Below are 15,678 nucleotides of genomic sequence, written 5' to 3' on the forward strand. Positions count from 1 at the left end.
TAACCACTGAGATTACAGCCATACCACCACATCCCGCTCACTCAGCCCATGGTTTTTTAATGCTTTATTTTCCCCAACCAGTAGAATTTGTTCTATATGCACTCATCAGCTTTCAGACAAAGACTCAAAGGGATCCTTGTGCAAATCTCTGGAGTTCTTTCTCATTCAAACATCTTCCTTTTTGAACATATGTTATACTTGTTCCCATAAATTTTAGTTGCTTTGCCTTCTCTAAACTCCACCCTTTGTCCCTTTGGTTTCTCCTCTCTGTGTATTGCAGCTTAGAAATTCCACCCCCCATATACCACAGCCTCATTTGTTTTTCTCTTGTCTAAATTACAGTTCTGTGATTTCTGTTATCCAATGTCTGATACAATTGTGTCTTGGTTTTTATTTATTTATTGAGTTATTAGTTTAACAGCTGAAAAAGAGAGGAGGTAAAGCTTTACATGCTGTAAAAACTAAGAAAGAGTCTGTTCAAAAAGAAAAACCAGTCCTAAGTCCCAAATATAACATTAGGGCCAAGTAAGACTAAAGATGAACTGTGTTCATTAAGTGTAAGAACAGTAAGTAAGGACATTTGTTATGTTAGTTAGAGCTGTTCCAATCAATCAGATTGAGTTAGGGAATATTGAAAGGTGATAAATGTGATAACCAGGTGTGGTTATCTCTTTGTTAGATCCCTCTAGAGATGGGAACTCATTTTTCGACTCAGCTTATGTACAATAGTAGACTCTATCCATTTTTATATATGTGTGATAAAAGATCTGAATGCCAACCTAGAATATACTGAATTTGGAGAGAACAGGGTATTTATTGGCAATTGTTTGAGGAAGTTGATCTGACTTCAATTAAACATGTGATCGGAAAAAATAAAAACGACACAGGACATTCATTTTTCTATTGCCCATGGAATTGTTAAATTTGAAATTTCCTAGAGCTCCATTTTGAGAAACAAAACTAAAATTTCTCAAGAATGTCAGATCTTATGAGTATAAATAATGCTCTAAATTTCTATGATTGACTTTATGTATTTCCAACATCATATCCATGCATCTGAGGGATCTCTTCCCTTCTATCCACAAAGTCCTATGATATAGCCAAACTCTAATGAAACTCCTAAAATTACAGCTGTTAGTTAATGTTTAGGATGTAAATCAGAATAGAATATAATTTAAATCTCTATAAAAGAATAGTTTTTTGTTGTTGTTGTTGTTGTTTTTTTAGTGCTATCACTTTATTGGCCCTTGGATTAACATTAAGCTGATTTAAATTTTTGATTCCTTTGAACCATCTTTAAAAATCTAAACTTCTGAATAGTAACACATTTTACATTATGAAGAACTACATAAAGTAACAATTAATGTAGCCCTCACAAATAATTTATTTACAAGCATACATTCTAGTACTTACAAAACTTGGATGAGTTTAATTAAATGATCAGTGACTGGAGGATTTAGCTTCTCTTTCTTTGTGTCATGGATAATTTATCTGAGCTGAGGTGTGAGCACACACATCATTTGAACTGCTATTGAAGTAGAATACATAGCTGCCACTTTACTAGCAGGGGAATAGTGAATAAATCCTTTATTGCTAAACAAACATTACATTTAATTATTATTTAAGTTTGATGTTAATATCATGTTATCTATGCATATAGTTAATAGCCTCATTTATTCCCCACTCTAGCTTCCCAAATAAACTTCCTGATTTGGACAGGTCCCACTGTCTACTCTCAATTCTTCCTCAAGTATTTGTTCTGTCTATGGTTTTGAACAATAAATTCAGGAGCAGACATTTTCTATTTTTATTATTTAAAGATATGTATGTTTCAAAGGACTTTTAAAACTACAACTGTAGTTTTCCATACCATATCATACTTTTGTTTCTAACTATGGCTCATCTTGTTTAAGTGAATCGATACATATTTAATGCAATTGGCAAGAAAAAATTATATGAATTAATTAGTAAACCATCATAATTTTGAAACTTCATTCTACCTCTGATGTTCTACAAAGATGAGTTACTTGGGGGTTATTACAATGGGTTATGCCCATGTTTGAAATATAACAAATAATTTTGGAACTTTTGGTTTAAAATAACTTTAGTAGCCATCTCTATTGCAGCCTTTTTCCTCCATAGCAATGAAGAGATAGAAAAATACTGTAAAACATGCAAAGTAAAGCCTGATTGTTTTCATATCAGAGTCTCAGAAGATTTGTCACCAAACATTTGAGCAGAAAAAGACAACACAAGAGAAACTGATGATTGTGTGTTACATCCTAAAAAGAGTAGTCTTCTAAGTAAGCTATTATTAGGAGGAACAGAAGCAGGGATGTCCCCATTGACAGTGGATAGAAGAATTAAGCTGAGCAATGAAGTGGGAGCCAGACTTGGTTCTGCATTAGAGCTGTAGATCTGAGAAGGATGATAAAGTGAGGTCACAAAGCATAAACACCATATGGTGGTAAAGTCAGACAGAGAGGTGTGAGTCTCATTTGAGTACCAACTCAGGCCCCAGTCGGGAGAGAGAAACCACACAGTTTCTGTAAATAGGGAAATTTGTATATAAATAATGGTTAACTGAAAAAAAGGTAATTACTAATTTAAAAATAATAAAAGAGTTATTAAAGTTCTTGACATAGCATGTAGAAAAGAGCAGCTACCATCTGTCAGCCAAGAGAGAGTGGACACTAAAGGAACTGAGGGCTAGGAGGGAGCACACCCCTCACCCTGGTGAGGCTGACATTCAAAGGAGGGTGTAGAAACCACAGGTATCAACAGCCTACTTGTCATTGAAAAAAAAAAAAAGCAAATCACCAGAGTTAGTGGGCAAGTGCTCATCTTTGGAAGCAGTACCATTTTGGGGGAGTATAGACATGCAGGAGCTACTCAGAAGCAGTATCATCTCAGAGTTGTATGATGCGGAGTGAAGCCATTGAGAAAGGTGCCTATGGGGGAGAGTGGCCTGAAGGCACAGCTGGGATAACTTCAGGGCCTCTAGGAATCTGTACTAAATAATAAAATAATAATGGTAAATGGTAACAATATTAATAAAGAAACACAAACAGGATGGAAGTTTCTTGGACCTCTTTGGATCTTTTCAGGGCCTTCATTGGCAAAGCCTGACACACTGCAACCTGGCCTTAGAGATATTTCTACAGTCTCTTGACAGTAAAGCAGGGTGGATTTGGAGCTAGAGCCTGTAGTTTGACAAGTGGCACAAATGGCCCCTGAAAATGATTTATTCCAAGATTCTAAATGACTTGTTAGGAACCCACTGGAATTTTCACTAAATGTCAAGAGATATGAACTCTAGATCAAGAGCAGAAACTCTTAAGAATGTAAGACAAAAGGATAACTGGGAGATCAGAAATTGAAAATGAGTGAAATGCAAAAGAAATTATTCAAAAGAAGATAAAACTGCAATTTTAATTAAAACATGCATTGGTGCTATAGACATACCAGAAAGTTCTCATTATATAAAACAGGAACTGAAAAAATGGGGAACAAATTTGAAATGTCAATACAACTAGAAAGGTAAAGGAAGGAAGAGGATTAGGGAAGACATTAGGAGATTAGATTTGACAGACAGATAAAAGTAATGTCCTTTAAGAATTATAGTTGATCCTGAAGAAAAAAAATTAATAAAATAGAACAGATAAAAATATCAACAATACATCAGAATAAGAGTCAAATTTGCATCAAAAACAATTTTGCACTGTAATTCCAACGACTCAGGAGAATGAGGCAGGAGGATCAAGGGTTGAAAGCCAGACTCAGCAGTTCAACAAGGCACTAAGCAACTCAGTGAGACCCTCTCTCTAAATAAAATACAATAAAGGACTGGGTTTGTGACACAGTGTTTTAGTGCTCCTGAGTTTAAACCCCAGTACCTAATAATAATAATAATAATTACTATTATTATTTTTTCATTATTATTTCTCAAACTGAAAGAACTCACCATGTTCTGGTAAATTAATGAATACCCTCAAATTTTTAAAATATTGAGCAAAAATTTGCATTACATAAACAAACTGAAAATAATGCATACAACTGAGGTGAAGAACAGAGGTCACCAGTCAATTTCCTCAAATCTGGGCTGTCTGCAAAGCTAAACTTCAAAAACCAATAAATAAGATGTCAAGTCTTGAAGGTCTCCCTGGCTTCTCTGCATCTGGATTGCTTCTCCTCTTATGTTCTCATACCATTTTCCATTGTATAGTGCTTATTCTGTCATGTTATAATATGTATTTATTGGTCTCCCTCCACTGGACATAGGTATGCTCCCATAGAACTTTCATGCTTCAGTAGTGAATCAATGTGTAGTGAATATGAAATGAAATTTGGTTGTCTGAAGTATACTCTTTGAAGCAAAAAGTATTTGAAGAAAACCCATATCTAACCCTTCCCCACTATGGAAAGACAGAAATAAATACATTTCTTCTTATTCACATAGCATTATTATTTCTATTTGTATAAATGGAAGGAGCAATTTTAACTTTTGGATCTACTGATGTTTCCCAAGTAACTAAAACAAATAGTACAAAGCATATGATAGATACAGGATTGTTATGTGTTTGAATAAAGCCTAGGAGCATTAAGATTAAAGTTGAAGATATTTCCTATGAAGCTGTATTAACAGTCACTGTCTTTCTCTCCTCTGTAGGCTTGTAATTGCAGCATGGTGGGCTCCTTGGATTTCCAGTGCAATGTGAACACAGGCCAGTGCAAGTGTCACCCAAAATTCTCTGGTGCAAAATGTTCAGAGTGTAATCGAGGTCACTGGAACTACCCTCACTGCAATCTCTGTGACTGCTTCCTGCCAGGGACAGATGCCTCCACCTGTGACTCAGAGACTGGAAAATGCTCTTGTAGTGATCAAACTGGGCAGTGCACTTGTAAGGTAATATGCTGTTGAAATGCTTCAAGGAAAAGCCTCAATTCTGATTCCATTCTTCAGTTTCAACTTTATGAGGTATTTGTTAATCCTGTTTCATTAAGCTGTACCAAAAAAAAAAAAAAAGATCATTGCCAAAATTTCTCCAGCACAGATAAGTTATGCTTTTCAATAACTTACTTTCAACCCAAACCCAACTCTTTTCCAGTTGATACAGATGATGTATTTTCAATACTAAAGCTAAAGTAGTTTATATATATATATATATATATATATATATATATATATATATATATATATATATATATTTCCTGTGATTAAACTAGAATAATCTGTGGGGTGGGGCAAATAAGACTTTTTTTAAACATCAGAAAAAAATCACAGCTAAACACTAGGCTTAAAAAAAATTTCTCTCCTAAACTTAATCTTTAATCACTGCATATTGGGAAATGCATTTACTGCTAAGAAAATTCAGTAAAATTTCACCACATACAAACACTGACGTTACAAAGAGTGACTGTGCAAATTTCAGCTCTCATTAATATTGTCAAATGATGTAGAAAAACAGACAATTAAAAAGGATGAAGGATTTTCCCTGTTAAACATTTCTGAAAAATCAATCCAGGATACATGCAGCTAAAACTGTGTCAGAGGGATCTTTTCAAGGTAAAAATCTATGGAAAGAGAGACAGAGAAAACAGAAAGAGGTAATCTGGGAGTGGTTGTCAGTATAGTTTTAAGGATTTAGGAAAATGACAACTTCTATCAACAAAGGACCCAGTCAAAACTAAGTACAAGGCTACACTATTACATAGTATAGTTATATTTATGTGCTGTATATAATATGTGTTATATGACACAAACATTATATTATAACTTGAAAATGTACGTTTTTTAACCTCTGCCTGTTTTAATTTTACTTTTGGAATTCTCATGAGGCTTTCATATTGCTCACAGCAGAATTGTAAGAAAAGTGCCACTTAAATTTAAAAAATATGTATCCACTACCCTTAGTAATTGATGCATTTATAAACAAAATACTTCTTTTAAAAACCCATGCAACCTAACAGTAAGGTTAAATACATATGGCATTAAGATGTGAGTCTAATATTCAGTATTCTTTTATTTTATTAATGAAGTATAAATGTGTTCCTATTATTCACTGTTAAGTTGGTCTCCTCCTAACATTGCTGTTATGAACTCGAATGGGCTCTCTTCTTTCTTCAGGTGAATGTGGAAGGCATCCACTGTGACAGGTGTCGGCCAGGGAAATTTGGACTTGATGCCAAGAACCCACTTGGCTGCAGCAGCTGCTATTGCTTCGGTGTTACTACTGGGTGCTCTGAAGCAAAAGGACTGATCCGAACGTGGGTGAGTACGGAGTTGCTGAGCCGTGTAATGGCATAATATTAGTTCCTGCTGGCATCTTTTAGTTGGGCACCGAGGGATGGTAGGTAATGGCAAAACATTTAAGTAATCTTTTCCCCTGTGCACGTTCAGAAATGCTAAAGGGGCTATGTGCCATTAGGCACATGGAGTAAATGACTTTTTAAAAAATTCTTCCTTAAAGATAGTTCATTTATTCTTGATAAGGAAATAGATGTGAAGTGAAGAGGAAGCATTGTCAGGGAGGGCATTACCCTTTCACAAGGGAAGAAGCTCTGTCTTGAGGAATGAGGGCACCAGAGCATGAATTTTGATATGTAGTAATGCAGCAATGAAAACCACCAGAACTTGTTACATGTATTCCAACAGTCCTTAGGAAATTTTCAGTTTTTAGTGTGGGAGCATGCTCATATTTAACCTTATTTTTCTTTTAACTCTTTTTACTTTTAAATTCTATTTTTATTAGTATAAAATATTTCAGTTTTCAGATATTATAGTTTTCACTATGCACACTAGTTAAAAGGACTCATCCCCTGGCGTGCTCACCACTAGGTGCTCTATTTCTTGTGAGAACCCCTCAATAGAATGGAAATAGGCACCGTAGATAGATAGATGTACAGCCCATAACTTATTAATGCCCCAAAGACTTCAACTCAGCTTCCGGTTGCATTTTTTACCTAACCCAGGTAACTCTGAAGGCTGAGCAGACCATTCTGCCTCTAGTGGACGAGGCTCTGCAGCACACAACTACCAAAGGCATTGCTTTTCAACATCCTGAGATTGTAGCAGACATGGATCTGGTGAGACAAGACCTCCACTTGGAACCTTTTTATTGGAAACTCCCAGAACAATTTGAAGGAAAGAAGGTAAAATAAATAAATAAATAAATAAAACACTTCTGAATTCACATAAGAACAAATAAAAAGTAAAAGATGCTTTTGGAATCACACTGTTTGGAGTATTACCTACATCTCCATTTTCTTTTGTTAGTTGATGGCCTACGGAGGCAAACTCAAGTACACAATCTATTTTGAGGCTCGGGAAGAAACAGGCTTCTCTACTTATAAACCTCAAGTTATCATTCGAGGTGGGACTCCTACTCATGCTAGAATTATCATCAGGCATGTGGCTGCACCGCTCATTGGTCAACTGACAAGGCATGAAATTGAAATGACAGAGGTAAAGTTATTGGTTGATTAGTACCAGGATAACAATTGTTTTGCATTCAATGTTGTCAACGTGGTTTCTTTTCTTGCTCACAGAAAGAATGGAGATATTATGGTGATGATCCTCGAGTCACTAGATCTGTAACCCGAGAAGACTTCTTGGATACACTATATGACATTCATTATATTCTTATCAAGGCTACTTATGGAAACATCATGCGACAAAGCAGGTAAACTGTGACAGAAAATATTCAAATTAAGGTCTGACTGTAGACTCTTCAGTTCAGGTCAGTAAGACACCAGATAAGATTTAGAAGTGGTTGCTTTTGGAATGTGATGATAAAAAACAAGCCAAGGGTGGCATTACTACCAAAAACGAAAAATAGCACCAAAAGCTGAGTAAATCAGAAAAAAAATATTGAATTCACTTTAGATTGGGAGAGTTAAATTGCTAATCCAAAATTCAGGAAAACATGCAGTTTAGATCACATATAATTAGTTGCTGTGCCATAAATGTGTTATAAGATTGGGAAAAGTGCCCTCCTTCTTCTCTCAGGGGAACCAGGTAGGGCCAAGTTAGTCTGGTCTCTTCCAACTCTGAGCATCCTCATGTGTTCACCCCAGTGTACCATCCATGTATTTCCCCTATGCACCATTTACCTATGCGTCGTGACATAAAACAACTGGGAATCATATTGAAAACACACACACACACACACACACACAGAAGAACAGCAAGAATGAATGAGGTATCATGGAAGCCAAGCCATTGTAATACTTCCAGGGAGTATTCAAAGTTTGGTATGACTCAAAGAGGCCAGTTTAAATGAAGCTTATTGGGACTGACACTTAGGACCACACTGGCGACATTCTTAATGTCAGTTTCAATGGAGTCCTGGTGCAGGAATAATCTCAGAATTTTAAAGAATGAACAGCACACCATGAACCAAACATTGTGAGCATGCACTGCTGTTTCCATGAATGTAATTACAAAAGGGAGGAATGACAGTGTCAAAAGTCAAGGGATAATTGTTCAATTTGAGACAGAAGTAATCATTTTAATGACTGTTAGGAAAGGATTAGTAGCAAAGAAAATGTTAAAAATAAGAATAAAGAGAGAATAATGGTGAAGCCAGGAGACTTTGATCACACATATTTTTCTTTAGTAGAATGAGCAACTTATTCAATGAGATAAAATGAGAAATCACTCAGATGTAGGTAAGTCTTATACCATAAAAGTAGAAGGTTGAGTTGATTTCATACAGTAGTCTCAATTTATTGTTCATGTATTTTTCTCTTATGTTCTGTAAGAATATGGAAGCAATATATGTTAGTAAAACTAATCTTACATGATAAATTAGTAAACCAGGCCAAGAAAACAACACAAAATTATGAAGCCTATCATTGTCAAATTAATGCATCTAAAAATCTCATATTTCAAATATTTATACTGTAATAAGTATATAATATAGCAAAATAATTTTTCATTTCATGAAGATCCATATTCCTTTTTTGATTGATATAGGGACTTCAGGTAAAAGAGTAAATCGAGGACAAAAATTTCACTTTCTAATCTATATTCCTTTGGTTTCCTTGTCACATTCCTCACTGTAACAGGAGTTACATTTCATATGGAATAATAAAAATCATGTACTGAAGAAGTGCTGTCAGCTATATTGTTAATTATTTTAGAATATCAAATGTACAGTAGGTGGTAGAAGCCAAAGCAGGTTTGCATGTCATAGATATGCAAATCCATTATTTAGCAAATTGTTCCAAGCTGCACCAAGAGTTAGGTAGGTCACAAAACATTTTTTTTGTGGAACTGATGGAAACAATATTGTCATTCATTTTCAATGCACTTCCTTTCCCTTTCTCACCAATTTAGCCTTTCTACAATGTGACACTTTGTCTCTGAACCCCCATATGTCTCTTTCTCTTATCATATTCTTTCTCATTAACTAATGACAACCTTTGGTTTAAGTGACAATTTTATGAAACTTAAAAAAATATTTCCCTTTTTCTAAACCCCATTAAAAATTAGCAAAACATCTAGCAATGATAAGAATAAAGCAGATAATCAGCACCTGATCTTGTGAGGCAGTGGAATCATGACAAATGTTGGGAAAAAGTTAAAATATTTTCCCAAAATATAACACACAATCCTACATCTTTATTATTATATAAAATTTAATAGTCTCAAAAGCAGAGACTTTCAATTATATGTGTGGTTGGAGATTCACACTTTACACATTTTTGTCAACCTAGCCTTTTCATTTTTCCTTGATTTGGCCTTTTCTTACCTTTGTTTGAAACAAATAACTTTAAAATTTTTCCCATATTTTTATTGGTGCATTACAGTTGTACATGATAGTGGAATTCATAGGTACATATTCATTTATGCACATAATATAATAATATATTTTGACCTATATCATTCCCCAGTAGTTCCCATTTCCCTCCCCTCTGTCCTCTCCCTGGTCCCTTTCCTGTACTCTACAGGAAATAACTTTTGCCATTCAGCATTCATTGAAATAGAAGCCATATCTCGGATACAGACAAAATCATTGCATTTCTATCTATCCCGCATAGCCACTCTTCCACCTTCCTGGAATCCCCTTGAATCCCTGGAGAAAAACTTTGCATTGCAGAATTATCTATTGTTGCTTCAGTTGATTTTTAAACACTTGTTGGTCTGTCATGTGCATACTTGTGCAAGGCAGAGGAGGCGATATGATGGTAATATATCTATGGCTATAAAATACCATGGAGAGAGGGCTCCTCAACAATACCAAGTTACCTTCTTGCTCCCACAAAGAGCCTGAGGGTAATAGAAGAGTGGAGTTTCTTTTACCAGAGGGGACTGGTTTATTTATAGCTTACTACCACTGTATGTACTCTAAGGAAGGGAGAATGAAACCTGATTTTTAGCTGAACATACGTGTCATAAAGACGGGCTCATCTTCAGAGTGCAGATTACAATGCTAGTGAAACCAGAATGTGCATTCATAACTCAATGAAACTTACCTATGCTTGTTATAAAGTTTATGATTGCAACTCCTTGGACTATTGGAGGTGACTTTTATTGAAGCAAAACTGTTCATTGTCTCATTTAAAAGTTTATTTGCAGAACATTTTCATGTTACCAGTTAGTCAATCATGAAATAGTCTGAGTTTATGGACTGTGTATATTTTTAATGTATAATTTCAAATTAATGAAAAGGATATCAATATTTTCACTGTGATCTTTTTATCAATTATAAGGTATTTTTCAGCAATAGGAAGGGTGCATTAAGTCACTTGAAGAATTTATTTTAATGAAGTTAATAAAATATTAATTTGAAATGTTCTTTCTTTGTCCTTATGAATACACCAATATTATATCATGCTAGATTGTTGTTTTCTGGGTGGTTTTCTAAAGTTCTTGAAAGGATATTCAGAGGCTAGATAGGAAGAAATTGGGAACACTAATACATTAAAAGCAATTTCACTAGTGACTACAGGAGATATTCTTACAGGGAATGACCTTGGGTTGTCTGTTTGAAAAAAAATCTAAATGTCTAATTAAATGTCCATGTCTACCTGAAGCCACTCACACTTTAAAAAGTGGAGAGGAAATCTTTATAATAAAGTCTCAACAGGATATCAGATATCCAATTTACTGAACTCCTTAGGATTTATGCGGATTTTTTGCTAATATGTAATCTCAATCTTTGAGGAAGCAAAAATGTAGAAGGCAAATGTGACACATGAGCCCCTGTAGATAGAGGCAGCTTCAAAACAATATATTTAATTAACTTAATTGAATCTTTCGATTATATGTACACATACCAAAACGCACTTGAGGTTGATAAGAATCTGAAGAGAGTCTTCTTGCAGGGTTGAGTATTTTGAGGTGACCTGAGCTGGCTGATGGGATCATCTAAGTATGTATTTGCTCTTTCCAGAATTTCTGAAATTGCCATGGAGGTAGCTGAACCAGGGCGTATAACTACAGAGAGTCCTCCAGCTCACTTGATAGAAAAATGTGATTGTCCTGTGGGCTATTCTGGATTGTCCTGTGAGGTAAGCTGGCTGCTACTGACCCCCTTCCCCTCATTTCAGGAGCCAAGTGGAATATCCTACACCCTCTTAGGGGCTGAGACCTTGCAACAGATTACAAAAGCTCTTTCAGGGGAAGATGGTGCATTCCCAAATCCCAGTTGTGATTTCATACATAGTCTTCACCTGTTTTATTGGATCTTTCCCTCACAGTGTGAGAAACAGTAGCAAGAGGATGATGTTATTGTGACCAAGGAGTACAAATCAGAGCTAAAGAGAAATATTTGATAAAAAATTAAAAGATTCATAAAAAATATGAAACAGTTGGGAGATAACAGTGTTTTCAAAAGGCCCGTCTATTATAACTGATCTATTTTCTTGGCACTATTTCTGAACAGTTAGAGGCATTTCAACTTCAGTGATTATGAGATACGATTGTATCAGGTTTTGAAAGTGTTTTTATAGAGATCATAACAAAACTTAAGCACTAAGCAGCAGGCTGTTCCCTTCAATGTGGCTTCTTAGAATGATATATATTGTTTCAATAGTGCTGCTGTCATTTAGTCACTGCATTTTCAAAACGACCTTTATAAAAAAAATAATTTTCCGGGATATTCTTTTGACTACCTTCAGAATTGGAAAATTTTGTAGATCTTCATCTTCTGGAAGTCAATTCAATTTCTACAAATATCAATTAATAGAGATAATGCTGGAAACATGAAATGGATGAGAAATGAGTTTGAACCTCAGCTTCACCATGTACTAGGGCTGAGACCTTGCAACAGGTTACAAAAGCTCTTTCAGGGGAAGATGGTGCATTTCCAAATCCCAGAATAACTGCCACCACACTTGGCCTCTCCTGCAGACCCCTAGTCCAACACTTGGCCTGAGAGGGGCCTCAGGAACCTTCTAGATAGTCAAGATTCTTTCTCATTAGTCGCAGTGGTTGGTGCCCATGGCATAGTAGTCAAATAATATTAATAACTCTCTTTCCTACAGCTTATGAATCTTATTAAAACAAAATAAGCTATGAGCTTTAAGCCCTTGTCACCAAGTCTGGCATAGAGTCAGTGCTAGTTATTGAGGTTAATATTATTATTGTCATAACTATACATCCATGTGTTGATTTATGTATAAATGATTTTCTATACCTTATTCTGTGAATAGATTTGGGAATTTTTGTTAAGTATGGCACACAAATCAAATGATGACACCAGGTCAAAACTGCCGCAGTCTGGCTGGGCACAAAATCACGAGCCACTCAAGCAGGAACAAACTTTATTTTTTGAAACTGCCGCCAATGTCCGGTACGCGCCCGGGAAGATTTCTGATCCACCCACGGGGCCTCCTCCCAGAGGCCAGCGAGAGTTCCTCCCCCGGAACTCCCTCCTACTGTACTTCCCCAACCAATGGGAACTCTCCAGGAGTCCTGTAGCAGGCCAAGGTGAACAGCAGGAGTCCAATATCCATATGAATGCAAATCTTAACATAATCATATCATCTCAATGGCTAGCTGGCTTCACCTTTCAACCAAAAATGCCATGCATCATATACTTGGCTCTTAGCACAAAACAAAAGTACAATTTTAAAATACTGAATATTCCTGAGAAGTGGCATGGCAAAATGAAAAGAAAAAGGCATTTGGTTTTGGTGAATCTTACCTAGTCTGGCTCCCATGCTGAATGGGGCACCTTCTCTTGATTGTTACTGACCTTGGGAGAGTTTACCTATTAAATTTTCATAAGGATTAACTTAAGTGAAAACATATGTGGAAAGCCCCATTGTAAACTGATGTTATTATCATATGTATTTACACCATGCAGAGAAATTTCATAGCATAACTCAGAAATCTTGTGAAGCGACCTTGAAATAATTTCATAGCCTCTTTCTGTTACTGCTCTGAGGGCAAAATACATTTGAATGTGCCTAGCTTGATTTAATAAATAAACAAATAATCAATTTTATTATTAAATCATAACTCCTATGTACATCAACTTATACATTGGTATACCTACATGTAGGTACATGTATTGCATTTATACATACATACAGCCCATCCAAATATACACATTCATACACAGTGTATAAATTATAAGTAAATAATGAGACAGTGTGCTCGTATAAAATATGTTAACTTCCCAGTGAGCATGAAAGATATAAAGGACAGAAAGAACTTCAGATTTTTCCAGACAAGAGATGAACTTTTATTTATTCCAGGGAGTGTGCAGCTGCACTGCTGACTCACTGTGTATCTTTGGTCAATTCCCTTAATTGTTATAGTCATTAGTTATATAGTTATCCAATCTATGAAATGACAGGTTGGGTTTTGAAGTTCTAAAATTCTCTGACTCTGCAATATTATTCTGTTATAGAAAATATCCAGCAAATACTCAAAGTTGACGTTTAGATATCTTGAAAGAAAGTTATTACAACTCTATTTTATCTGAATTTATTTAAAATAATACTGATCACTTACTAACAAAACTGTTGATGGAGTGGCAATTTATTTTAATGCAATTTACCTTCCTTTGCTGATTTCAAATGTTAAAATCCCTTCTTATCATGGTCAGTAGGCTTTTTGAATAATATGTTCTAAAACATGATTTCCTATTAATTTTAGTAATTTTCCATTGTATGAAAATATAAATTAGTACAAATTAAAAAATGATAAAAGAATAAAATCAAGAAAAATTGGGAATATGTTCAATCATCTGTACTGGTGGCTTTGTCTGTGTCCTGTGAATTTCACCTAAGCTCCTATTTACAGACAATAATTACAGTAATATCTTAGTGAAGAGATTATAAAGATAAAGGCTTATCTCTCATAATAGGGTACCTGAGATGTATGGCACAACCCATTGCCTCTAATCCATTATACATCTTATTTATGATTCATCTTGATTCTAAAGTGCAATTACCAGGCGTAAAAATCTAATCATCAAAGCAAGAGCTAAGGACAGTTTTGAAACAGTACATCCCATTCCAGTAACATATGCTTTGGGTCATGAATACACAAAGCAATTCCTTCACAGTATTTTCACCAAATGTGTGGTATTCTAGAGATATCTACATTTCAGGCTCTTCATTTCATGTTTTTTTACACAAAATGTGACTGCACATAGACCAAAAAAAAAAAAAAAAAGTATTGGTTACACTTAAAATAATTCAAGTTTTAAAGACCTACTTGTCACTTGTAGCATTATAACTGCATCCCTGCTCATTAACAATGCTAGTGCTAAAAGAGCCCAATCATTAAAATTTATGATTACCTTTACAAATCAAATATAGGGCACTATTTCATTACTAGATTTGTTTTTGTTAGAGTCTTGGAATTTACCTGTTCTTCAGGTTAGGTTAGGCTTAGCATGTTGCCTAAACTAAACTAAAGTCAGTTTAGGATGTATGCAGGTACTATTCATATTCATGAAATTATTTTTTTTCTTAAAAATGGAAAATATCCTATATTAAATATATGTTCTTTGCAATCATATCATGGGAATCAAAAATTCACCAATGATTTCTAGGTCATGTTTTAATAGTTTCAGCCTCTCCCCCCCACCTCCTATATTATAGTAGGGATTCCAACTCACAGTTGAATGGCTGGTGCCCGTTGGGTCACCACTCATAATCAGTCACTCGTGGCAAACTAATTTTTTAAATCCCTAGTTTATGACTATTATCAAATGATAAAATCTAAAAGACAAAATGTGGAAGTAGACTTGTCCCCTTATACATTCCCACCTTTCAGGGTCTCCTTTAACACATTCAGTTGTACATAGGAGACTCAAAACTCAGTTTTCAACTGAGTGTTTAGTCATGTGCTGTTTAACAACAGGGACATGTCCTAAGAACTGTGTCATTAGTCAATTTCATCACTGTATGAACATAATAAAGTATACTCACATAAACTAAGCCAGCTAAAATATCAATAGGCAATATAATTTTATAGGTCCACCACTGTATATTTAATCTATGGTTGACTGATATGTGCATACAAATTTTGAAAACATGGTAAGGATAATGACATACATTGTCATTTTCTTTCACAATGTAGCTCAGAAGAATCACAATTGCCTTTATTTTTAATTTATCCTCTGCATATCTGTTGATTTATTTTAAGTCAAGTTATGCCATTTAATTCTTACAACAATGCTGTACAAAACAAAACTTATTTATTGAATGCTT

At 35.0% G+C, this 15,678-nt stretch overlaps 1 protein-coding gene and 1 long non-coding RNA gene across 9 annotated transcripts in view; one reads left to right on the forward strand and one right to left on the reverse strand.

The window, feature by feature from the left end:
• Lama2 (laminin subunit alpha 2) overlaps positions 1-15,678 on the forward strand; it is a 564,351-nt gene that overhangs the window by 361,753 nt on the left and 186,920 nt on the right. For all 6 annotated transcript variants that reach the window (XM_058581074.1, XM_058581053.1, XM_058581067.1 and 3 more), the window contains 6 exons: positions 4,670-4,906; positions 6,128-6,271; positions 6,973-7,152; positions 7,277-7,465; positions 7,549-7,682; positions 11,400-11,517. In XM_058581074.1, the coding sequence (XP_058437057.1) occupies positions 4,670-4,906; positions 6,128-6,271; positions 6,973-7,152; positions 7,277-7,465; positions 7,549-7,682; positions 11,400-11,517 (1,002 nt within the window). The remainder of the gene's footprint in view (positions 1-4,669; positions 4,907-6,127; positions 6,272-6,972; positions 7,153-7,276; positions 7,466-7,548; positions 7,683-11,399; positions 11,518-15,678) is intronic.
• LOC124095835 (uncharacterized) overlaps positions 1,573-15,678 on the reverse strand; it is a 50,177-nt gene continuing 36,071 nt past the window's right edge. For all 3 annotated transcript variants that reach the window (XR_006852627.2, XR_006852628.2, XR_009227287.1), the window contains one exon: positions 1,573-5,004. This is a non-coding gene — a long non-coding RNA (uncharacterized LOC124095835). The remainder of the gene's footprint in view (positions 5,005-15,678) is intronic.

This window comes from Marmota monax, unplaced genomic scaffold (genome assembly GCF_021218885.2).
Source record: "Marmota monax isolate L192 unplaced genomic scaffold, Marmota_monax_Labrador192_F-V1.1 WCK01_AAM20220418_F8-fsc00030, whole genome shotgun sequence".
Lineage (NCBI taxonomy): Eukaryota > Metazoa > Chordata > Mammalia > Rodentia > Sciuridae > Marmota > Marmota monax.